The 27,103-nt window shown below is 45.0% G+C and overlaps 1 protein-coding gene across 1 annotated transcript in view; it reads left to right on the forward strand.

The window, feature by feature from the left end:
• The window catches only part of rab3da (RAB3D, member RAS oncogene family, a), a 46,399-nt gene that overhangs the window by 14,295 nt on the left and 5,001 nt on the right, over nt 1–27,103 (forward strand). The window contains exons 2-3 of the mRNA XM_041177363.1: nt 7,399–7,626; nt 24,136–24,254. Of these exons, the coding sequence (XP_041033297.1) occupies nt 7,399–7,626; nt 24,136–24,254 (347 nt within the window). The remainder of the gene's footprint in view (nt 1–7,398; nt 7,627–24,135; nt 24,255–27,103) is intronic.

Here is a 27,103-nt window from a genome sequence, read left to right on the forward strand (position 1 = left end):
CAGGAAGACTTGCATTTAGATAGCACCTTTTCATGACCGCAGAATGCCCCAAAGTGCTTTACAGCAAATGTACTTTATTTTTGAAGTGTCAGGTTAGTAACGTAGGAAACGTGGCAGCTAATTTTCATGCAAATAGCAATGTGATAATGACCAGATGATCTGTTTTTAGAGTTGCCAACCCTCCAGGATTGGCCTGGAGTCTCCAGGAATTGAAGATCAATCTCCAGGACACTGCTGTGTGCAATTCTGGAGAAAAATCATGACATTCAAAAGATACTTCTTAAAAAATTTTCTTTGAACATTTCTGTTTACCAGATAGAAATATTGAAAGTGGGGGCAAAAAGGCTGTTTGCCTGACGGTCAAGTGGATAAAGAGTCTTTTCCTTTCCATTTGGTGTAGGAAGGCAGTACGTCACTAGGATGGATGTGTTGGCCAACTAATGGCTCGAGTGTGGGGGGCAAGTCATGTGGTGAGACCTCCAGGCATCCATTTAATCGTAGTTGGCAAAAATATTTTCCTGGAACACTGGGGACGACTCCTGTTGTGCCCTGGGATCTTCCACATTCACCTAACAGGGCACACATGTTTTTACCTCTCTTCCAAAAGAAGGCACCTCTGACAATACAGCCCTCCCTCTGTACTGCGCTAAATTAGTAATGGGCAAATACAGTGTCCATTGTGGGTAGTGACACTTGGAGATCAGTTGGTGCCTCCTTTGATGCACAAAATGGCTGGTTACAGTGTGGGATGGAGATGGTGTCTATAAAATACCCTCCATCACCCTAGAACAGGCAATGGAAAATGTTGCTGGGCAGCTGCTCCTGCTGCTTACCTGGTGACACTTCAGAGAAAGCGAGCATACGTTGGACAATAAGTTAACTGTCTAGGCATCGCATGAAGGACAGCTTACGTGAGGCACTGTGAAGGTCTGAGGGCCTGCCTGTAGGATTGTTGGGTGAGTTGGAGCCTCTCGAGATAGGGCGAACTTTGCTGGGGTGGGGGGGAGCGGTGTGGAAATCAGTGCAATGAGGAGGAATTAAGGTGCGATGCGTTGAGTAATTTAACAGGACCACCTAATCTGAATGGAATTTGTGTGTCAAGTTTGGCTTTGTTTGGAGGCGTTGCCGCTGGCTCGGTCTGGGTGGGGGTGTGGGTTTTCTGAGGGGATGTCTTGTTGCAAAAATACACTGTGGTGTGTTTTTCATCTTGTGACTATTTTTTTAGTACAATCAAGTGACCGGGCCATTAACTGGGCTGTTCAAAGTGAAAGTAAACAAGTTGTATTGTGTGGAACACATACCATGTCTACACAGCAAACATACCAAAGCCTTAGATTTAACAATTCAATTCGACTGCAGCTTTCAAACAGCAGTTTGATAGCCACTGATTTTCTGAGTTTAAAAGGAGCACTTATCAAACGTAGAACCTTTCGGCGCAGAAGCTATTGACTCCTCAGCTGTGCCTCCGTGAGTAGCACTCTCGCCTGTGAGTCAGAAGGTCAGGTGTTCAAGTCCCCTCCAGGACTCCACTGAGGGAGTGCTGTTATGTCAAGAGTGCCGCCTTTCCTATGAGATGTTAAATGCTCTCCCAGGTGGACTTAAAAGAACCCATGGCTACAGCAACAGGTCAGCGGCTAGATATCCTGTGGCAAGTGTCTTAATTCCTGACTCCCCAAAGCCTGTTCACCATCTACAAGTCAGGAGTGTGATGGAATATGCCCCACTTGCCTGGATGGGTGCAACTCCCACAACACTCAAGAAGCTCTCGTCTACATCATACAGCACAAAGCAGCCTGTTTGATTGCTGCCCCATCCACCACATTCGCTCCCCCCACCCCACCAGTGCACACTGGCAGCAGTATGTACCACTTTACATTATGCACTGCAACAACTCGCCAAACCTCTACGACAGCACCTTCCAAACCAAGACTGCCGAAGGAGAAGGGTAGCAGGTGCGAGGGATCATATCACCGCTACCTGCAAGCTCCCTTCCAAGTGTCTCACCCTGGCTTGGAAATATATCGCCATTCATTCATTGTTGTTGAATCAAAATCCTGGAACTCCCTCCCTAACGAAACTGTCTGTACCCACACTGCAGCGGCTCCTGAAGTTGGCTTACCTTCCTGAGGGGAATTGAGAATGGACAAGTGCTGGACTTGCCGGCAATGACCGCATCCATGAATGAATTTTTTTAAAAGATTCTCCCCGGTGTTCTGGTTTGTATCTATGTTATTCCAAAAAAAAGCAGATATTTGCTCATTATCCCATTTCTGCTTGTGAGAGCTCGCTGTGTGCAGATTGGCTGCTATGTTTCTTACATTACAATAACTTCAAAGAACGCTTGGGCCATCCTGTGGTCATGAAAGACTTGAAATGCAAGTCTGTATTTTCCCTAGTGGGAAACACACAGTTTGTTGGGACCTCCACAGCAACTTGGCTGACACTGACACCTTGGCAAAGCTGGGAAGGAAGCTATTGTTTCACTTTCCTGTGCAGAGTGTGCTGCATTGCATTTTCTGGATTGTTAAATCTAAAACTTATTACGCTTTCCTTTAAGTTGCAAAAGGAGAGTGCAGCCATTTTGAAGAAGTAATTCCAAGGACTGGTCTTCATAGTGAAGCTTCCAGAATGTTCACATTCAGTGCTTGATGGACATCTTCTCTTAAAAAAAACCTTTTGAAACTTGAGCAAACAGCACACGAGCTATTGCGGGGTCTGTAATGGCGTTGGAGGGGTCAGAGATAAATTGGTCCCTAATTTTCACTTGGCACCTCCGTCTCCTGTGTGCTGATGCAATGAGTTTTTGCGAAAGGTACGTCTCATTTTATCAGCGAATGTTTTGCTTGAATCAGGATATTGACGGAGTGCAGAGAGAGGAACCAAGCCAACTGGCAAACCTCATTTATTGCAGCTCACCCAATCAATCCTCCAGTAATCTGGTCTGCCAATATGTTATTTCAAGGGGGTGAAGCTGATTTCTGATGTAAGGGGGTCCGGCAGGTGGGACAACGCTGGGTGCACAAGTCGCTGAGAAATTTCAGAATGGGCTTGAGTCGGGGTTTCACATTCTGATGAGTTGCTTAAATCAGGAATCCATTCCCCTCCCCTTCAGAAAACAATGTTCCTTCCAGGGTTCAGGCTCGGGGCTCTTTTCTCATAGGAAGAAAAACAGGTCATTAAAATGATGAAGGGGTTTGATAGGATGGTGTGGAGAAATTATTTTCACTTGTGATTCGAGAACGAGGGGTATGGTTGCTTACAGATTCAGTAAAGAATTTCGGAGGACATTCCTTCTTGCAGAGAGTGATGAGAGTGGGGCTCACTTGAGTGGCTAAAGTGGAAAGGATATTGGTGCATTTAAGGGAAGGCTCAGTGCACCCATGGTAGACAGATTGGGCAGTGGGGTGGGTGGGGTGTGACATTGGGGTAGAGGTGCAGAGTGGGAAAAGTCATTAGAATCATCAAATATTAGAATGATATAGCAAAGAAGGAGACTGTTCAGCCCATTAAGCCTGTGCCAACTCGTCGCAAGAGCTATCCAATTACTCCCACTGCCCATAGCCCTGCAGATATTTTCCTTTTCAAGTATTTATCCAATTCCATTTTGAAAGTTACAATTCCTGTTTCCACCACCCTTTTCAAGTAGTGATTTCCAGCTCACAACAACTCTGTGCAAGAAAAAAAAAGTTTCCTCACGTTGCCTCTCTTTGTCAATTACTTGTACTCTAGTTATTAACCCTTCTGTCAGTGCAAACCTTTTCTCCTCGTTTACATCAAGATTTTGAACACCCCTATTAAATCTCTCCTTCTCCTCCTTTGCTGTAAGGAGAACTACCCCAAGTATCGCCCAGTCTTTCCAGTAACTGAAGTCTTTCATTCCAGGTACCATTCTACTAAATCTCCTCTGTACCTCCCCTGAAGTCTTGATATCCTTCCCCAGTGTGGGGTCTAGAATTAGTCACGATACTCCAATTAGAGGAGGCTGCTGTGGAGCGTAAGCACTAGCAGAGACCAGTTGGGCTGAATGGTCTGTTTCATATTCAGCTTCATTCGTGCCATCACTTAGATTACCTATTTCCACCTCTGTAACATTGCGGGATTTTGCTCCTATCTCAGCTCATCTGCTGCTGAAACCCTTATCCATTCCTTTGTCACCTCTAGACTCCAGCTATTCCAACGCACTGTTGGCTTTTCTCCCACATCTTACACTCCCTAAACTTGAGGCCACTCAAAAAAAAGTCTGCTGCCTGTGTCTTAACTTGTAACACTTAACTTGTGCTCGATGACCTGCTCCCACTCGAGCAACATCTTGATTTTAAAATTCTCATTCTTGCCCCTCCCATGGCCTTGCCCCTGCCTATCTCTGTAATCTCCTCCAACCTGCACCCCCCCCAATACTTCTGCTCATCCAAATCTGATCTTCTGAGCACCCCCAATTTTAATCACTCCACTGCTGGTGGCCCTAGTTGCCTAACCTCCAAATTCTGGAATTTTCTCCCTAAACCTCTCTAACTCTCTTTCCTTCTTAAAGATGCCCCTTAAGACCTACCTCTCTGACCAAGCATCTGACCTAATATCTCCTCATGTGGCTCAACCTGGTACTTTGTTTTCTCATGCTCCTGTGAAGCACCCTGGGATGTTTCATTACATTAAAGGTGCTATATAAATGTAAATTGTTGTTGATTCAATGTAATTATTTGTAAGTTATGCATCCCAGAGACAAACGACTCCCAACCTGCCCCTGACGTAATATTTGATTTTAGAGACTCATACTTTCTGGATTATGTAATGTGTATGGATCTCTGTGCTCTGCGCAAGAATGCCAGCACTGGGTGTTGTCTGTGGCCTAAGCATTGAAAGTATTCAGCTCCTTGGCTCACGGCTTGAATGCGGAAAAGTTAACGTTGTGAAATTCTGAGCATAGATACCAGGCATTGCAGGATTACTGGTGCTCATTGGTGTGTGCATGGGTTCAGGATCTCCGTGGCCTCGGCCGATAGCTTTCCCTTTTCTTTACCTGCAGTAAATCCAGAAAGCCAATGGTAAGATTGGCACATCTGCAATTCGAATAGAGTCCCTGGTGTTTACCTCATTACGAAATGTTTAAAAACTAGCCCTTTACCAGCTTGGTTGCTGCATTTTGTTCTCCTGGTGTTGATGAGAGCTGTGCAGATCAGGAAGACTCATAACTCAACACTCAACACAGCCTTGAAGCTATCTGACCTTGGCTACAATAAGGGCAACGTGTTTGGCCTTGGAGCTCATAAAGAGAAAAGAACTTGCATTTCCAAAGCACCTTTCAACATCCCAAATCCCTTTACAGCCAGTGAAATGCTTTTGAAGGGTAGTCATTGTTCTGGGTTGTTGGTTACAGTGTGGTAGGTCTGAAGAAGTCTTTGTAGTCATACGTAGGTTAACTGTAAGTCCCAGTGCTGGTATTCCTGTGCAGAGTGCAAAGAGATTCATACGCATTAACTCTTAGAACTATTTACAAATATACAGTAAAGGGTACAAGCTAGGAACTATCTCCATACTCGCTGGTACACATGGCTCTGTCCAACATGAGACTGACCCTGGTCATGTGCGCTCTTTTGGGGTGGTACTGTACTCAGTCCCACATTAACCCGCTATGTGCCAGACTCTTGCACAATAGTCACGTAGGGTGTGTGACAGACAATTTTGTGCACAGCAAGCTCCCACAAATGGCAATGCGGAAATGACCAGATTGTCTATTTTAGTGATGTTGGTGGAGGTATGAATATTGACAAGGACCCAAGGGAGAACTCCTTCACTCTTCTTCAAATCTGCGGGGTTTTTTACACCCACTTGAGAGGGAAGACAGAGCCTCGTTTAATGTCTCATCCAAAAAGGTGGCACCTGTGACATGGCAGTGTTGTCTCAGTACTGTTCTGAGTTTTGTTGTCCAGTCTCTGGAATGGTACTTGAAGCCCACAGCCTTTGGACTCAGACCAGAGAGCTACGCACTGAGACAGCAGTCGATATCATAATACCCCTGTAGGTGCATGTATGCTGGGTATCCCTGGTCAGGAGGCATTGGGGAGGCAAAGTAGAATCGGAGTGTCTCACGGATGTTTGCTGCTGAAGACTTATCTTCTCCTCTTCGAGTAGGAGATCATTCTTTGTGAATGAAGGGAACTACCCCGATTTAAGGGATTGAAAGAAAAATGGAACCCAGAAGTATTCACGAACCACAACCTTTTATTTTCCATTTAATGGAATCAGTTCAACAAATTCAGCATTAGTTTGTGCTGAGGTGTGGTTTGGAACTGAGGCCCTGATATTGGAGTTGAATTATTCTGTGAGTTCTTTGTGTAGTTGTGAACAGGTAACCTCACCCTGTGGAGTTAGGCCAGGTGTAGGTGTCACAGCAATGCCGTGCTGACCCGCTCTCTTAAATGGCAACCGTTAAATGGCTGTCAATCTCGTTGTATCCCTGGAGGTTTCATTACATGACCTCTTATCGCCAGCCTGACATACCACCCCCACCACAGCCCACTCTCCCATGATTGGTCACCCAACATGTCCATCATGATGACGCCCTGCCTTCCTGCACCAGTCAGAAAGGGAACCGACCCTTCTTTGCTCAGTTAGATAAATCTCAACTGTTGTCAATATTTTTTTTGACGCAGCAACAAACAAAAGGAATAGAAGAAAACACAATTTCTCTAAACGCGGCAGTGAATTTTCTCCTGGAGTGCCCGGGAAATTAATTCCTGGAGACTCGAAGGCAATCCCGGAGACTGGCGATCCTGAACTAAGGCTCAATCAACTCCACTACGTTCTCAGGTAAAACCAGATAGGATTGAAGATAGATAATTGATTGAGGGAGAAAGGAATAGAAGGATATGCTGATGCTAACAGATGAGGCGAGGTGGGCAGAGGTTCGTGTGGAGCATAAACATTGACATGGACCAAGGCTGAATGGAGTCATTGAGTGGTTACAGCACAGGAGGAGGCCATTTGGCCCTTTGTGTCTGTGCTAGCTCTCTGAAAGAGCAACTCAGCTAGTCCCACTCCTTCACCTTTTTGCCTTTGCACTGCAATTTTTTTCTCTTCGTTGATTATCCGGTTCTCTTTTGAAAGCCACGAGTAAATCTGCCTCCACCACACTCTCAGTCACTGCATTCCAGATCCTAACCACCTAACCATTCACTGTGTTTTTAAACATAAGTTTCCTCATGTCGCCTCTTGTTCTTAAATTCCCTGTTACCTGTTACTATGCTGTAAATTCTGTGTAATTAGCTAAATTGCAGTGTGGAAAGTTATGATTTCAGTGTTGAATCTTTTCTAGGCTTAGCGTACAGAAAAAGCCCTATTTGAAAAGAAAGGCACAAACACTAATGAAAGCCCTCTGTCTCTTATCTTTGTATTCGGTAGATGGCCTCAGCGAATGAGTCCAAACAGGTGCAGAAAGATGCTGCAGACCAGAACTTTGACTATATGTTCAAGTTGCTGATCATTGGCAACAGCAGTGTTGGCAAGACCTCGTTCCTGTTCCGATATGCAGATGACTCCTTCACGTCTGCCTTTGTCAGCACGGTGGGCATTGACTTCAAAGTGAAAACCGTCTACAGAAATGAGAAGAGGGTGAAGCTGCAGATATGGGTATGTGTTTTATAAATTTATTTCCTTTTTAAAGGTTTAATGCTACATTGCTTATTTATGGTTTTTTTTTGGTAGCTTCTGAGAGATTTGCATTTGGGTGAACTCCCCTGCTCCTCTTCAAATAGTATCTATGGGAAGTTTTATGTTTATCCCTGAGGGCTGGTGGAGCCTGAGTTTAATGTCTTAACTGAAAGAGGACACCTCCAACAGTGCAGCACTCCCTCAGTATTGCACTGGGTGTGTCAGCCTGGATTTTGTGCTTAAATCTCAGAGTGATGCTTCAACCCCCGACTCTCCAACCTCGGGTTCATTTTATAGTAGTCATGTTACTGAACTAGTAACCCCGAGGCCTGGGTTAATGATCCAGAGACACGAGTTCAAATGCCATCACAGACGCTGGGGAACTTAAATTCAATTAATGGGTTAAATACTTTTATCGGGTGTGGTCTCTCCGAAACAACCAGATTGTCATAAAAGTCAATTTGGTTCACTAATTAATGTCCATTCGGGAAGGAAATCTGCCATCCCTATCTGGTCTGGCCTACATATGATTGACTCTTAACTGCCCTCTGCAGCCATTCAGCTATATTCAAGAAGGCACCTCACCACCACCTTCTCGAGGACAATTGGGGATGGGCAATAAACCCTTGTGGCGCAGTGGGTAGCGCCCCTGTCTCTGAATCATAAGTTCCTGGTTTGCCACTCTGGGACTTGATGGCCAAGGAAGGTGCGTTCATAACACGGCCGAACAGGTTGAGTATCAATTTGTAAATCCTCCCAACACTCACCAATGGCATGTGGTAAGAGCGAGAGAGATTCCTGGTCAGCCATGCGATGGAAAGAAACTGGAGCCTTTACCATCACTATCCATAACTCCAAACTACAACGTGCATGAGTATGTTGCCATAGCAACTCGGACGCCTTGGAGGGGGCTGGTGACTCTGCTGGCTGGACAACTGGTTTGTGTCCGATTACTGCCAACAGCATGGGGCCTCCGTTCCGGCTGGGATGGATCTGGGCTCTGCCTCCTTGCCCTACACGTGGTGGAGCTTGTGGCACTGTGGCTCGGACCCCCCTTCGGGCAGAGAACTGAAGAAAAAAAATAAATCCTAGCTTTGGCAGTGACGTCCACATCCCATGAATAAATTTGGCAGGAACTCGGCTGCAAATCGGAGAGAGAAGGGAGACCGAGGTTGAGGAGAAGGTATAGTCTCGGAGGCTTTAAGGAACCTTTTGAAAGTAGTGGGGAGGTGGGTAAGGTAGTGGAGCTTCGAGAAGACTCCAGACCATGGGGTCATGGCGGTCAAAAGATATTTGACCCTTGATGGTATTGCCAAAGGTCTCCTCAGTCCCGTTTGTAAGGCAAGATGTTATAGAATTGGGTACATTTACCAGAGACTCTCCAAGTTCAGTGAAGCTATACGACTGTAATTGTTCCTGAAATAAGATCCTAGTTTGATCGTTGGCTGGACTGGAGGAAGAAAGCAGGGAGCCTTTTGACTTCAATATTAGGCTGTTTCCCCGTCTGACTGCCCTCCTGGCATCATTTTACTTTTCGAGCATTGCACTGTCACGTTTAGTGGTTGCTATGATCCTGCAGTTCACAGGAGAGTCATTGCAGCCATGTGACTGCAAGAGGCATTCGAGTGTTTCAGATGTCGACAAGGCTGTTATGGCTGGAATCCAGGAAGTAACAACAGAATGTGCGGAGGCCCCATCAATCCACCCAGAAAATAAACCTGCAATTGTCCTTGCTGATGGGCGGGTGTGCGAAATCCGGAGCTGACTCACTTATTAAACACTCGCGAAGCTTCCAGTGTGTGCAGAGAGGGATGTAGGAGGGAGCTGCCTTCTGCTTGGGACTGGATAGTGTTCAGTTCCCTAAGGATCGTGCTGCTAGATCAAGGGGCAAGAGAGATTAAATTTTAAATGGAGCTGCTCTGCTTTTCCTGATTCGTGACTCTCCTGCTCACTGACTCTGCCGATAAGGCAGTTTCTTTGGCTCCGTGCCCAGTTGTTATTGGCAATAGTGCTTTACGAAGAGGAAGCTTAGCAAGATGTGGCTCATTCACTAATACCAGCGCTGATGCAGCAAGAGGACAAGATCAAAGATATCTTTAAAAGAGTGCCCTGTACTGCTGTTGGCCCGCAGATTTGAACTAGTTGAGATTGGAGGAAAGAATCCTGAGAGGGAATAGGTTTGAGAGGGTTAGCATTGTAGATGTGTTAAGCAGCTTGTTCAATGTAAACCGTGGTTGTAGAAGAGGGGTCATAATCATAGGGGTCTACAGCACAGAAAAAGACCCTTCGGCCCATCGAGTCTGTGCTGGCCAAACAAGTACCTAACTATTCTAATCCCATTTTCCAGCACAGGGCCCATTGCCTTGTATGCCCTGGGTTCAAAATTAATACAGATCAGGGACGAGAGACTCGAGTTTACAATTACTGGAATTAACAGGGCCCTAAATGGGTTCCCATTGAAAGATGCTACGGCACTGCTGGTGAACTGGTTTAAACAGTCAATGGGTAAACATCTGGTTAAGACTGAGCTTCAAACATTAGTTCAAGATAACATGTGATTTCTGAGATTTCCCTGTGTTGTAGTGACTGAACTCCTCAACTCTACATATTCCTTTTCTTTGAAAACTGCAAGTAAATGGCCTTGATCGCAGGGATGAGCCTCGTGAGTTTTGGAACCCAGTTGATCAGATGTTGTTAGCAACAACATTGAGCATTGATAGGAGATGGTGGTCTAGTGGTAATGTCACTGGACTGGCAATCCAGAGGCCCAGGTTATTGCTCTGGGGTCACAAATCCCACCACGGCAGTTGTTGGAAATTTAATCCAATTAAAAAGAAAATCTGGAATTAAAAATTAAAGGCTGAGATTTTCTGTGCCCGGCGGTGTTGGGCATGTTCGGTGGCGCGAGCGACAATATGGCATTATCGGTTTCACAATGGTGTGAAACCAGCTGGCGATCGTCCCCTCAGCCTGCCAATGGCGGGTCATGTTTCCCACCATTGGACGCCGGGAACCTCATTGCAATACAGCTGAATATCATTATAAGGCCAGCCTGCTGCACTCACCCCCACCCCCCCCTCCCCCGCCACTGGATCGTCCGTCCACATTGGCAGGAAAACAAACTGATGTGTTTCACAACAGCTCATAAACGACGTGCACCTAATGGGCTGCACTTGCTCGGGATTTTGAAGTTTGTCTGCCCACCTTGCTTTGGGCATACTCGCAGTCATCAGCACCAGGCTTCACAGACAGCACCACATCACTTTTAGGGGGGGCTCATGGGCAGGTCTTTACCTACCAGACCAGCCGGAAGGTGGAGGTGGCTTTTCAGTTGCCGCAGGGCTAGGGCTTGCTGGGGGATTGGGGAGAAGTGGCCTCAAGCAAGGGAAGAAGCTGCAGGGTGAGGGCTGTACTGGGGAAGGAGGGTATCCCAGGGTGTGTGTGGGACACATGTTGATCTGTGCAAGTGGCCTTAAAACGGTGAGGGCTGAGGAGGCAGTCTCCAGAGGAGATGAGGCCAGGTGGACATTTGGGACAATACAGCGTGAAAACCCGCCATTGCGGACGGCGGGTAAAACATCGTTTTTACCCACCCACTACCGCACTTAGTGCAAGATCTGGAACAATTCCACCCATAGTCTCAGTAACGGTGACCATGGCAACTATCATTGATTGTTGTAAAAACCCATTGGTTCACTAATGTTCTTTTAGGGAAGGAAATCTACCATCCTTACCCGGTCTGGCCTACATGTGACTCCAGACCCACAGCAATGTGGTTGACTCTTAGCTGCCCTCAAGGGCAATTAGATTTGCACAACAAATGCTGGCCTTGCCAATGCTGCCTACATCCCATGAATGAGTAAAAAAATAAATTTCATCCTGGCCCCATGGAAATGCCCTCTCTGAGCTCTATTTGTTCACTGTTGTATGGTTAAACTTGTACCTCCGAGTTTAAACTGAAAGTTGGGGAGAATTTTCAGATCTTTGGACCTCCGAAGGGCTGAATTACCTCTTCGCATTTCATACTTGTGTTATCTTTTGATTTCACCAAACTGATTAATAAAACATTGGCTACGGCTTAAATGGTGTGTAGCTGTCACTGTTCACCGATGTTCAATGACTTAAAACTGATCTTATCAGGTTTTAAAAATAGAACAATTGAGAGAGTCACGAGTTACCTCTCACTGATTGAAATTACTCCGTGTGGAGATGGTTCAGTATTTTTGAAATTCTTAAACTTGCTTTCCTTTGCTTTTGTTATTAATATTATACTGCATGGAGACCGAAATAGTCTCCTGGTCTCCAAATTGTTGTAACTGTCAAAGCATAAACACAATTGAAGGGGACATTGAAAGCATTTTGAGCTTGTAAAGTATATCACTGGAAGGTTTGATCTTGACTGTTTCCTCTAAGAGATGCAATATTTTCCATCCCCCTCCCCGCAATGCAAACAGTGAGGGGCCAACATCAGAGAATAAGTCATCCAATGACACTTTTTTTTTAGAGCTCCACCAAGTTCCTAATCTTGAAAGATGGCTATTAGGGCCCTTGCCCATGCTTGTAGCTGGGGTATGAACAAAAGACTTACATTTATATAGTGCTTCTCATGAGCGCAGGATGCCTCAAAGCACTTTACAGCCAATGGAGTACTTTTTAAGTGCAGTCACTGTTGCGATATAGGAACGTGGCAGCCAATTTGCACACGGAAAGCTCCCACAAACAACAATGTGATAATGACCAAATGACCTGTTTCCTTTTTGTGATGTTAATTGAGGGATGAATGTTGGCCAGGACACTGGGGATAACTCCCCTGCACCTCTTCAAAATAGTGCCATGGGATCTTTTACATCCACCCGAGCAGGCCAGTTGGGGCCTTGGTTTAACATCTCATCCAAAAGATAGTGCATCCATCTGACAGTGCAGCACTCCCTCAGTTCTGCATTGGAGTGTCAGCCTTGATTTTTGTGCTCGGCCCTCTGGGGTGGGACCTGAACCTGGAACCTTGTAACTCGGAGGTGAGAATGCGACCAGCTGAGCCATGGCTGATGCTTAAAAGGTGTGGTCACTGGAGGCTAGACTTGGTAAGGAGCTAACATATCAGATGGGGTAAGATGTATAAAAGCCGTATCGATAATGTTGGAATCCTGTTACAATGAAGTGCAAGCTTTAGTTTGTAAGAGGGCAACTGTTACTAACTGGGGGAAAGAATAGGGAATTATTCTGAAGTATATAAGAACTGGTTTGCACTGGTGTAGGGGGAAAAGGGGAGTCTGTGCCTGTACTCTGTGGTTTTGTGAATAAACTTGTCTTAGGGAAAAGACTGGCTCCAGATTCATCCTTTACTCAATGTATGAAGAGCAAACTTAACACTGATGTATTGAGAGGCTTTGTTTTTTTACCTTATGAGTAAACTCCCAGTATTCTTTCTCCAGTAGTCTGATTGGCAGGGCAGTGGGTGATCTGTTCTTGAACCTTGAGCAGAGCTAGATAGTGGGCCACAAGAAGCTGTGGACAACCCACCCACTGGCTTGATTTCCCTTTCTCCAACCTGTTGTGGATTGGGTGAAGAGTGGGGAGGAGAGCTGAGACCAGGAACTTGGCAATATTGGGCTCACGTCCTCTATCCTATATTATATGCTGATAGCTTCCCTTCAAATTCATCCTGACCATCTTTACAGGTTATTCTTGTACTCCTGGACCAACCTTCCCACTCACTCATGTCATCTTCCTGTGTTGGTGTGCTACATCTCCACTCGGTGGGAAGCACTCTCTCTCCTCTGAGTCAGGAGGCTGTGGGTTTAAATCCTACTCCGGAGCCTTAAGCACAAAATCTGTACCGACCAGTGCGGTACTGAGGGAGTGCTACACTGTCAAAAATGAAGCCTTGGATGAGGCCCCAACTGATCTCTTGAGTGGAGCTCTCCTGTGTGGCCTGACCACACAGCTCTTGCACAGCATCGCTAAAACAGAGTATCTCATGTTGTTTGCGGGATCTTGCTTTGCTTGAACAACTGCCACATTTCCTACATTACAACAGTAGGGTTGCCAGCTGTGATTAAATGTATTCCTAGAATCTCATCACATGACTTGCCCCACATTCCAGCCATTAGTCGGCCAACACATCCGTCCTTGTGACGCGCTCAATTGGAAAGCGAAAACACCCTTTACCCAATTGGGTGATGCTCAATGCCGGCCAAACAGCCTTTTTTACCCGCATTTTCAACATAATATCTCTGGTAAAGAGAGAAATGTTCAAAGAAAATAACAAAATGAACAATTTTTTTTTAATATCCCGATGATTTTCTCCAGGGCTGTACATAGCAGTCTCCTGGAGATTGATCTTCAATTCCTGGACACTCCAGGCCAATCCTGGTGGGTTGGAAACCCTATAACAGTGACTACTAATGTTCTTCATTGGCTGTAAAGCACTTTGGGACATCTTGAGTTCGTGAGAGAAATATAAACCATTGTCAATTCCTCGGTCTCCTGTATCCCTCTTGCCAAACAACCAGTTTCAGTTTGCTTTCAAACACAATGTTGGTGTGAAACTAGGGCCCTGATGTTACCTGGTAACAGAGGAGATATCAGGTTTACTAATTTCCTGCTTTTGATGGAGCAGCTTCCCTACGTGTCACCGGCTGCTGTCACACTGGTCGATAGGCCAGAGCTGAAAGTGTGGGATTGACTTTAGGATCTCATACTTGCTGCCTAAATAAGAGCTATTTATCTAAACTCGGTATGTTGTGTTAAGGGATGTTATAAAACCATTTAGCAAGCACTGACTTTCTACTCAGTACATATATTCAAAAGGGCATCTAAGCTTTATGTTGTAGTAACCCATAATATGAAGTTTCAAAACTTGAATGGCTTTAATACTTAAATATGATCTTCATCCGTAATTAAAAGAGTATTTTAACCAGCAGTGCCCCCAGTGTTAACCTAACCCACCCTGCACAGGATTAGGATTTCATTGCATGACCAGCTGACCCACTCCTTTCCCCCACACTCCCACTATTGGCTGCGAGTCAGGCCCACCCTCATGGTGCCCCGCCCTCCCACGTCCAATTGAAAGAGAATACTCTTCATTATCCGATTGGATGATTCTTGACTGTCAGTCAAATAGCCCTTTGCCCCATGCTTGGTATTTTTGTAATTATTAAGGAAAAAACAATAGGAGAATGTTTTAAAAAAAAACACGCTTCTTTCCCAGAGAGCAGTGTAGGCTGGGTCATTTGAATTTATTCAAGGCAGAATTAGACAGATTTTGATTAGACAAGTGACTCGAGCATTATGGGGGGTGGGGGTCTGCAGACCGGAAAATGGAATCGTGACCACAACCAGATCAGCCATGATCTTATTGAATGGTGGAGCAGGCTTGAGGGGCCGAATGGCCTACTCCTGCTCCCAAGACATATGTTCCTATATACATTCATATGTTCAATGCATATCCTCGTAATCTTTCGCCTGGGTTTTCTCCCAGCGGTGTCCTGGGGGTTAATTCTTGGAGACTCCAGGGGGAGATTGGCAATCCCTGGAGCATCCACCAGCAGTGGCGATTGTTTGCGTTGAAAGCCTACCTTATTGGGCCCGATTATATTGCCATTGACTTAGTGGGTCTGATCTGCCTCAACTGCTTCCTGTCTGCCAGGTTAGATTTAAACCTGGAACTCAGGGTTGTGTTTATTATCTCGGGGAAGGATATGTCAGAGTTAGAAGGAGTCCAACAGCAGCTTAATCGGGAAGATACCAGGAATGTAGGGACTGAAGACTTGGTAATCTTTGGTTATAGTCCCCTGGTAGATCAGGAGGCTAAAGGATTTTCTGATTGAGGTGTTTTAAAAATAATGATGGGTATTAACGGAGTGCCTGATGAATGACCTTTCCAACTAATTAGAGAGACCAGAAAAATATCTTCACAGCAACAAGATCGATGGCCAGAATGGCCTCCTCCTGTCCCTAATGTTTCTGGAATATGGAACACACTCATCCAAACTCCACAGATACCAAATCAGTCGATCTGTTCCAAAGGGGGACAGATAAAGGCTTAGAAAAGTAAGGATATAAGGAAAGGGTGGATAAAGGAAATTAAAAACTGCCACAGATAAAGTGGTGTTGCCACATCAGCCCTGACCTGTGTTTTCTGTCCCAGTTTCTATGTTGCAAACAGCTTGTGTCAGTTTTTCAGGTCATCCAAGCCTCTCTTAAAGGTGCAGTGTTGTCAGAAATCTATTAACCCAAGTGTGGCCTGACACAGTGAAATGAACCTTCGCTGTGATATTTTAGAAATTGGTTCCACGCAACTTGCCTTTTCTGCTGAAGGGTAAGCAGCTCTAATTGCCCTGTAACCAGTTAGCTTGGTCTTCATGTGTGAGGCTAGGTGCTCTGTGTGGGCAGGCTATTTAACCGTGGGGGTTTCGCCATCGGTGAGACCAATCTTGATGTCCATGTATGCAGCTGGCAGGGGGTCTGAATGGGCTGCAACCTCCCCCACACCCACCTCTCTATCTCCTATTGAAGCTCCCCAATTACCTTGGCCGAGGTGGGGGTTTGAACTAGAATGGGTTGGAGATTGAACCAGCACCTTCTGGTTAGCACAGCCCAGTACCACAGCAGCGCAACCTTTCACCAGTCTTTTTCAAAGGAGCCTGTCTTGGGCGGTGCCCCATTCATTAGGAAAACTGGCTCTGTTACTGATTTCAGTTGAGACTGCTAATACTCTAAACTGAAGGGAGTGTGTCGCTCACTTCAGGCATGTTACCATTCAGCTGCACCAGTTTTGAATAGAGGCAAACCAGTTTTGCCGCCAGCAAAGCTTTGAAGTAGGGAAATAACTTATTCCCAAAAGACCTGAACGAGCAGCTTAAAGAACCTTGCCCAAGGCAAGCCTTGAATGTCGGAAGACCAAGGGCAAGGCTCTGTAACCTGTGGCTCCAGAGCCACAATGGGCTCTTCAACATCATGTTTGTGGCAATCGGATTAGCACGAAAAAGGCCTAAAAAAAAATAAAGTCAAGAAAAGTTAAGAGCCGTGAATTTATTATGGGGTTAAAAAGCTAATCATTTTGCTGCGCTTTGCAAATTCAAATTATTATTTTAATGAAAAACATCATTGTGCTCTAAATAAACCTGTTTTGAGTGTTCTAGCTACAACACAGTTAAAGACCATCTTTGGTTTGAGGGACAGGTTTTATGGCTACGAGCATTGTTGCTTCTATGTAGCTGAGACATACGAACCTACAAACATATGAAATAGGAGCAGGAGTAGGCCATTCAGCCCCTCGAGCCGGCTCCACCATTCAATAAGATCACGGCTGATCTGCTAGTGTTTCAATTCCCACACTTTCATCTACCTCCGATAGCCCTAAATTCTCGTTGGGCGAGGGAACCAATTTACCTCCGCCTTTAAAATATTCAATGAGCCCCCCTTCCATCGCCTTCTGGGGCAGAGAGTTCCTAAGTCGAACAACAAGACGAATTATTCTAAATGTGCTTAGAAGCTTTATTTTTTTTCATGGGATGTGGGCATCGCTGGCGAGGCCAGCATTTGTTTGCCCATCCCTAACTGCCCTTGTAAGTGGCTTGCTCGGCCATTCCAGAGGGCAGTTGAGAGTTAACCACATTTGCTGTGGGTCTGGAGTCACATGTAGGCCAGACCAGGTAAGGATGGCAGATTTCCTTCCCTAAAGGATATTAGTGAACCAGATGCGTTTACGACAATCAGTTATAGTTTCATGGGGCAGGATTTTGGGCATCTGCCCGTGATCGGGGCCCAACCACGATTTCACGCAAGGTGGGCTAGTTAAGGCCGGCCCAGTGCGAAACACGTGCTGTAGTACTCAACGCTGCCTGTGGTGGGGGAGGGAAGATTTTGAACAATGAAAATAATGAATTTAGAAACGTTTATAACATGTCCCCTCAAATGACTCTGTCACACGATCAGGGACATGTTAGAAATTAGGAAAATTCTGCCTGTGGTGACGATCACTAAAACTAGCTTTCAATTCCAGATTTTATTAATTGAATTTAAATTCGACCAGCTGGGATTTGAACCCAGAGCATGGGCCTGGGCCTCTGGGTTACTAGTTTGGTGACAATCGGGCTCGAATCAACATGAAAACACGTGAATCAATAGCTGAAAAATTGCCCTCGTTCTGTGTATCGTAATTTAATGTTTGCTTTAAAGATGGTTTCACTCTCAAAATTAAAAATAAAAACATCATAATTTTGAGTGTGATCTATTTTCATTTGTTCTATTGATACATGAATAAAATGCATTGAATTTATTATATACGTACATTATACATTCTACCAGCGACAAATGGCAATTTGCCAAAAATTTGGTTTAGGAATGCTGAATTTCACGTCTTGTTGCTCCCAATAGTTTTATTTTTAGGTAAATTATTTTGAAAAGGCTCTTAGGTTTAAAAAAAGGTACTTTGCTGATCCCTTGTTTAGGTCTTAATAGTCCTTTTTGGTGCACAGAGTGTTGTAAATGGCATGCTGCTGCCATATTTCAATGTTCCCTGTGTTTATCAAATGGAATTCACACTTCAATGGGAAAAGGGGACCCTTATGGAATAATTGGATGAACAGACAATGTATCAGTCATTCTGGGGCCAGTGCAGACCAGACAGAACTGTCCACCTTCATTGCTCTGATTTAGCTCTCACAGGCTTAGTGCTGTTAAGGAAATGATCAAACTCTGTCTCATATGAAAGTGACTGGGTAATGATAATTACTGAAGTGAAGGAGCAGCTATAAATTTTCATCTTGCATTATTGCAACAACTTGCATTTTGCATAGTGCCTTTTGATATCGTTTGTGGAAGCTTGCTCTGCACAAGTTGGCTTCTGTGTTTCATTCCAACTGTGACTATACTTAAAAAAAAAGTACTTCATTCTCTATAAAGTGCTTAGGGACATCCTGAAATTGGGAAAAGCACCCTGTAGAATTCAAATTTAAAGAAAAAGGATTGCTCACACAAAATGCTCACTTTGATAGGATGGAGAGCTCATTACCTGGTAGGTAAACAACTCTATCTCTGGGATTGGACATTTGCACAGCTCTATTCCAGAGATAGTGATTTCTCTGCTGCTATGGATGCTGGGTTATTAATGCTGCATTCTACTGAAACTTCCTTTACAATTGGGGGAGATGGTAACATAGCGTTAATGTCACTGGAGTAGTAATCTAGAAATCCAAGCTAATGTTCTAGGGACAAGGGTTCAAATCCCACCATGGCAGCTGATGGAATTTGAATTCAAGTTACAATCTTGAGTTAAAAAGTCTCAACGGTGACCATGAAACCATTGGTGACTGTCGTAAAAACCATCTAGTTCACTAATGTCCAATGGGGAAGGAAATCTGCCATCCTTACCTGGTCTGGCCTACACATGACTCCAGACCCACGGCAATGTGGTTGACTCTTAGCTGCTCTCTACAATGATATGGTAAGCCGCTCAGTTCAAGGGCAGTTAGGGGTAGGCAACAAATGCTGGCCTAGCCAGCGATGCCCACCTCCCATGAAAGAAGAAAAAAAAATTTGTACCATTTTGAAAATAAGGGCACCTGCAAGCTGGTGCCAGCCCCTAATGGGACACCAATTTACAGGTTTCACTGTAGTTCTAGGGAGAGTCATTGGGCTATGGTTGTGCAGCATGTGCTCCTGCCATGGCGACCTGAGCACTAAAGTGGAATTTGTAGCCCGAGAATCAAACTGCCCAGAAGAAGGCTATTCAGCCCATTGTGCTACTGGCAGCAGTTTGAAAGAGCTGTCCAATTTAGACCCACTCCCCAGCTTTTTTTCCCGGTAACGTTGAATAGTAGTTGGGGTGATTTGTGAGATAAAAGGAAAATGATGCTCGTGTCATAGGCTATTCACCCAGTACCTAGAAGCAGAGTTTAATCTTTTGATCAGTCGGTTGGCTTTGGTGGGACCAGAGAAACATCTGGAAGCATAATGGAATCACACAAGGTGGGCGTTGAGAGACTCCAGCACTGCAGTCATGCTACTTGCATTGTGACATTCACACAATGATTCACACAATGCCACATCCACTCGCCATGTTTTGCTGGCTTCCACAGGAGAAGAGTATACACTTCATGCATGGAAAGGCAACCATTCCTCAGAGGTAGTCATATTCCCAGAATACAGCAGATCAGGAGCCTCCGGCTTGCTGAAGCTGTGCATCTCCCTGCGTACAAATGGAGAGGGCTTGTCTGTGGTCACGTGTGATGCTCAGATACTTGTTGGCATACACAATCTATTTGATAGACTTAGGCTGGTTTGCATTATGGAACTGCAGGCAATGTCTCCTGTTCTCATCACGCAAACAAAAAATACCTGGAAAAACTCAGCAGGTCTGGCAGCATCTGCGGAGAGGAACACAGTTAACGTTTCGAGTCCGTGTGACTCTTCAACAGAACTAAGTAAAAATAGAAGAGAGGTGAAATATTCTCCTGTTCTCATTCTTGTAATCAAATCCAACCATGGCCTCACCTTTCCTATATCTTTAGCCACCTCCAACCGTGCAGCCTTTCAGATTCCCTGCGCCCATCCAAATCTGGGACCTAGTATCCCCGATGTTTATCAGCCCATCAGTGGCGGCCATGCCTTCCCTCCCCAGACCTCTCTAACCTCTTTCTCTCCCTGAAAACCCACCTCTTGATCAAGCTTTTGATCGCTGCTTCTAATATCTCCTTATGTGGCTCGGCGCCTCACTTTGTTCGATAATGCTCCTGTTTTAAGGTGCTACATAAAGGCAAGCTGTTGTTGCCGTCAAGGGAGGCTTGGCAGTTTTCATGCTCATCACTCACAATCCATGCATTTCAAGGATCGAGTTACTCTGTGAGTCAGCCTCCATTTTTAAATTTGTTTCAAAGCAAATTTAGCCACAGTGATGTTTCCTGCCGGGCGGCTGTTTCAGGCAACGTGACACAGGAGCGGACACTTGGTGCGTCACCCCTTCGGTGAGTCCTATGGCAACTGAACAATTTTCAATGGACCCGATGTTACTGTGCTATTTTCTGCACCTAGGCCACTTACTGTTGCTAGGCTATTGGAGACGTTTGGCAGCAGGCTTCTGTCTGAAGCTGTTGTGTTGCCGTCATTCCAGGTGCAAGAGGCATCTTTCCATCGTTGAAATGGTTGGAAGATGTTTTCAGGATTTGTCAGTTGAAACATCATCATCTTAAAACTGAATATACTTAAGTGCTTGAAAACGTGGAGCTGAAGTTTCTATTTGGATTTGTTCAACAAGCTTTTGCTTAGCACAGTCATTGCTTAAGATAAAATCTCAATTTGCTGGAAACTCTCGGCAGGTCAGTCGGTGTCTGTGGAGGGAGGATAACAGTTAACGTTCTGGGTGTAGACTCCTTGTAGTTCTGACCAGGCCGTCTACATCTGGCCCTGTTAACTTATCTGTTCTCTCCACAGGCGATGCTTGACCTACTGAGCATATCCAGCGCCTGCAGTATTCTGCTGTTTAGTTACAATGCCGCCTCCCAAAGAGATAGAGGAGAACACTAAACCTTTTGAGAAACATTGTGAGCCCAGGCTGTGAGTGGCAGGTTATTCAATCTAAGGTTCCGATTGTGTTCCAAATGCACATGAGTGGATGGGCGCCTGGTGAGACCAGAGATAAAGGTGCATTTCCAAAACGGAGTTTTTAAAAAAAAAAAATTTTGGGGTGTGGTTGTCACTGGTAAGGAATGGCATTTTCTGCCCATCCCTACTTGTCCTTGAGAAGGTGCTGGTGGACTGCCCTTCTCAACCACTGCAGCCTGTATGGTTAATGCTGTTAAGTGGAGAGTTTGTGACAATGAAGGAGTGGCGATATCTGCCCCATGTCAGGATGGTGTGTGACTTGGGAGGTGGTGGTGTTCCCGTGCACCTGCTGCCCTTGTCCTTCTAGATGGCGGAGGGTATGGGTTTGGGAAGCGCTGTCAAAGAAGTGTTAACGTGCACTTGAGGAAATGTCTGTGGTAAGCCTTGCTCTTGTCCTACCAAACCAGCATGCATGGCCAGTGCCTGCACCACTATTGTGGATCAACTTCTGCCAGGTCACTGGCTTCAGCCTGAAGATAAAGCATTGACCAGAAATTGAACTCAACTAGCCATATAAATACTGTGACTATAAGATCAGGTCAGAGGCTAGGAATCCTGCAGCAAGTAACTCGCCTCCTGACTCCCCAAAGCCTGACCTCCATCTACAAGGCACAAGTCAGGTGTGTGAGCCTGAAGGTTGGAAAGACCATTTGTTTCCTCTATAACTGGGTCTCCACACTGACTTTGATGAATGCACGAGACCCAATTATCTGGAGCTGCTGATGTTCATGGCTTCAAAGCAGAGTCCTAATGAAGAAGGGAATAGCAATCGACAATAACTGCACCTCTGTCAAGATGCGGGAACACAGTTTGAAATGGAGCCAAACTGCGTTATCCTAATTGCCTCAAGAATATATTGACTATTTATGACATGATGGATTGGAGCAGGAGCTGGGAGCTGATGTACTGAGAGCCTGGGGACTAGTTATAATGCCCAATAATGAGGATTCAGCCGCATCGCCCAGGACTTGCGCTAACTGAGAACTTGTATTTCTTCTATCTTCTGCATGCTTAAGAGTGTGGAAACTGAGCTACTGAGTATGACGAGTAGTTTTTGCTGCCTTATGTGGGATACAAGCTCTGTCTCTGTAGGGAGACAGCTGACTTTTTTTAATTGATCCACTGGAAAAGACCACCATTTATTGCCCATCCCTAATTGCCCTTGAAAAGGTAGTGGTGAACTAACTTGAATAGAACGTAGTATCTTGCTAGGCCATTGTAGAGGGCTGTTAAGAGTCGACTGTAGTATAAGGATGTTCAGCATAGCAAGGTTTAATGCAGGACTGGGGAAACAGTACCACCACATTATGATGTAAAGAGTCACATGAGGGTAGAGAGGGTCTGAGAGAAATCAGCATGAAGGGTAATACCTTGGAGATCTGTATATAGTTGTGTGTTAACACTGAACAGTTTATGTTCAACTTCACAAGCCTCCAGACCTCTTAGTGAGAAATCAAACATTAACCACATTGCTATAAAAACAAAAAAACTGCGGATGCTGGAAATCCAAAACAAAAACAGAATTGCCAGACCTGCTGAGTTTTTCCAGGTAATTCTGTTTTTATTAACCACATTGCTGTGGGTCTGGAATCACAGGATCAGGATGGCAGATTTCCTACCCAAAAGAACATTAGTGAATCAAATGGGTTTACATGACAAAATAGTAGCTTTGTGGTCACCATTAGTGAGACTGGCTTTCCATACCATAATAATCTACTAAATTGAATTTAAATTCCCAGTTCCTGTGGTGGGATTTGAACTCCTGTTGCTGGATTATTAGCCTGGGCTTCTAGATTCCTGTAACACAACTATGTTACTGTACTTCCAATATGCTTAACTGCATTCAATGATCATTGTCACGGATAAGTAATAACGACTTGGGGCCCCCAAATGTGTATACGTGATGCTGTAGGAGTTTCATCTCTTTAAACCACTAAGCTTCCCATTGGCTGTCTGGCTCAGCTAACCACTCTGGGCACTAGGTTACATCTAGGTTTATCTGTTAAAATTTCTAACATCCTTTATGAATGATCGTTTGTTTGAAAATGGATAAAATTAAGTAGGGGAGTAATAGATAGCAACAGAGAAAATGTAAATTGTGCATCGCCAGAATCTGATCATCTTATTAAAAGAGACACCTCACTGATGAGGATAGCCTTCAAATTCGAGTGACTGCTAATTGGTGGAGGCAGGTTTTCTGGCTTTGGGTGAGTTTTGGGTGGGAGATGATAGTTTCCTGATGGTTTTGGGGATAAGTCCCCAGTAGGATCTCATTTGATGCCAAGTCGTAGAGTCTTGAGGGTCTTGGGTTCAGTCTCTGGTCTAGGTTAAGTTAGGTAATCTCAGCCAGGGCATTACAATCCACTGCTCTACTATTCCTCAAAAGGAGACACTCCTTAAAACTTACCACTTTGACTAAGCTTCTGGTCAGCTCTCCAATATCTCCTTATGTGGTTGGTGTCCTATTTTGTTTGATTGCACTCTATGAAGGATGCTTTATAACATTAGAGGTGCTATATAAATGCAAGTTGTTGTTGTGCCATTGCCTGATGCCCCCTGATTAGCTAACTTACCCTTGATGACTTAATGATTCTTGGTGGAAAATATATGATTGGAAATTGAATGAGGACAGCACTGGTCTCAGCTGTAATGGCTCTGCAGCTGACATCAGCCCAAAGAATGGCCTCTTTGACAGTGCCATGGAACATTATCTTAATATGTGTGAACAGATTCAAAAGCAGTGGAGACAATTGGCATAGGGTGGGGAGGGAAGAAGAGCGAGATTTCTTTCCTTGTTTTATAGGTTTCTGCTGGGAGAAGCCTTTTCCCGACCCAGGTCTTGTAAAGCACTAAATTCCTTTTTTTTTTCCCTGTGCTTGGTAGGACACTGCAGGCCAGGAACGTTACCGTACCATCACTACAGCATACTACAGAGGTGCCATGGGATTCCTGCTAATGTATGATATTGCCAACCAGGACTCCTTCAATGCTGTGCATGATTGGTGAGTATACATAAATCCTGGGTCAAATTCACAATGGTCATTCCGGTCTTGATGTCTACAAGATGTTATTCCCACTCTTGGTGCTTTCCATTGCACACCCCTCCTTGCCTCCAGCTGCCACCAACTCCTCTCCTAAAATTGTTGACTCATGCTGGGGTACGGGTGCTGACTCTGTAAGGGTACGGGCACTGATTAGAGTTGCCAATTCTGCTTGGGCATATTCCTGGAGGTTTCATCACGTGCCCTCTTACCTGCCATCATCCTGTCCCCACGCTCCCCCTGTGGGTCACCCAGTGCATCTACCTGAACGACACTCCACCTTCCCATGCCAATTTCCAAGAGACCAGACATTCATAACCAGAGTCCTTCAAACATCATTTTTTTCAATTTTGATATTTTTACAGCCGCTAAACAAAAGTGCTTCACGAAAAATTTTTAAAACCTCAATTTTTATTAAACGCCCCCATAATTTTTCTCCTGAACTTTTCTCGCAACATTGTTCTGAAGATCAATTTTAGTTCTTGGAGACTCCAGAATAATCCAGGAGGGTTGGCAGCCCTGGCAATGATGCATGATGGGTTATTGGTTTCTTGTGGTGTCTTGTGTGGAGTGACAGACTCTACAGGTGCTGACCTGTGTTGGGGGTGCAGGTATCGTGGACAGAGGGACACACCTGGGTACATTTGGGCCTTGGTGTGCAGTTGCCATGTGCAATGAATCTCGAAGGCAAATAGGTTCCATGGGCATTCCATGGCTCATGCTATGCGTGGGTGTATTTGGTACTGCACCACCAACTGTCATCGCTCACACTGCCCATGTACAAAGACACTTCGAGACATTGTACAAATGAAAGGTCATCCCTTCATCCCACTGCAGCGGTCGGAGAACTTTGCACGTCACCTGCTCTGTGGCTGTGAGATTAAACCCAGGGAGTTTGAAGTCAGTTAGGTTAAAATATCTGTTGGAATGTTTAACCTCCACGCTTTTCAGACTGGATGTGAGCAGCCTGCTTTAGTCTACCTTTCCCCCAGACACCGAATCTGAAGATGCTAAATTAAATACTGGTACTGATCCAGGACAAAGCAGCCCGCTTGATGGCATCCCCTCCACCACCAACGCACAGTAGCAGCAGTGTGTACCATCTACAAGATGCACTGCAGCAACTCCCCAAAGCTCCTTCGACTACACCTTCCAAGCCCGTGACCTCTACTACCTAGAAGGACAAGGGCAGCAGATGCATGGGAACACCAGCACCTGCAAGTTCCCCTCCAAGCCACTCACCATCCTGACTTGGAATCTGTTCCTTCACTGTCGCTGGGTCAAAATCCTGGAACTCCCTCCCTAACAGTACTCTGGGTGTACCTACACCACATGGACTGCAGCGGCTCAAGAAGGCAGCTCACACACCACCTTCTCGAGGGCAATTAGGGATGGGCAATAAATGTTGGCCTAACCAGTGATGCCCACACCCTGTGAACGAATAAATAAATAAAATTCCATACACCCATTGTCCACTATCAAAAGGCTACTTTAACTGCTTGATGTAGTCCGTGGATTTGTTGCACTCAGGTTCCTCAGTAAGTGAGTTATGTTCTAAATATAAAATTAGCTTCAATTTCTGTCTCTCCTGTAACCCTAGAGAAAATGTTTAATTGTGCAAGTGCTTTTTTCCCTCACTGATAGAAATAAAAAGTCTTTTCAGTTATGTTGTATGGCTGCCTTTGTGATTTGGCGACAGCATCACTGTGAGAGCAGAGGGACCTGCGGTGCATGCTCACAAGTCTTGGCAGGGCAAGTTGATAAAGCAATTAAGAAAGACTACGGGATACATGGCTTTAAATCAGGGCAGTGAATACTGAAATGAGGAAGTCCCGCTAAACCTTTTAAAATCGGAGTTGGGCCTCAGCTGGAGTCTTCCAGGGCACCAAACCTTGGAAGATGTCAAAGCCCTTGAGAAGGTACAGAGGAAGTTTATCAAGAATTAGAGAGTTCATTTATGTAGAAAGATTGGAGAAGCTGGGATTGTTCTCCCAAGAGCAGCGAAGATTAAGGAGCAATCTAACGGAGATATTTAAAAGAATGAAGGATCTTGCTAAAGCAAGTAGTTAGAAACTGTTTCTTCTGAAAAATGGGACAGTGACCAGAGCTCTCAGATTTAAAATAATTGGCAAAAGAACTAGAGGGGAGATGTGAAGAAATTTCTTCACACAATGGATTATTAAGATGTGGAATGCAATACCTGAAAGCAGATTCCATAATCAACTTTTAAAAGGTAATTGAAGATGTGCTTGAAGAGAAATAAGTTGCAGATTTTGGGGGGATAAACTGTGGAATGTGGGACTAAGTTAGACAGCTCTTTCAAAGAGCACATACATGACAGGCCAAACAATTTCCTTCTGTGTTGTAAGATTCTATGACTGAATCCAGTCTTGGCCAACGCAGACCCTGGGATGTTGTTGTCAAGGTAGCTTTACATTTTACTTGGAAGTGCATGGTAAAATAGGGCAAAGTCAGCATGGTTTCATCAAGGGGAGGTCATGCCTGACAAATCTGTTAGAATTCTTTGAGGAGGTAACAAGCAGGTTAGACAAAGGAGAGCCAATGGATGTTATCTACTTGGATTTCCAGAAGGCCTTTGACAAGGTGCCGCACAGGAGGCTGCTCAGTAAGATAAGAGCCCATGGTGTTAGAGGCAAGGTACTAGCATGGATAGAAGATTGGCTGTCTGGCAGGAGGCAGAGAGTAGGGATAAGGGGTCCTTCTCAGGATGGCGGCCGGTGACTAGTGGAGTTCTGCAGGGGTCAGTGTTGGGACCACAACTTTTCACTTTATACATTAATGATCTAGAT

This window comes from Carcharodon carcharias, chromosome 30 (genome assembly GCF_017639515.1).
Source record: "Carcharodon carcharias isolate sCarCar2 chromosome 30, sCarCar2.pri, whole genome shotgun sequence".
NCBI lineage: Eukaryota > Metazoa > Chordata > Chondrichthyes > Lamniformes > Lamnidae > Carcharodon > Carcharodon carcharias.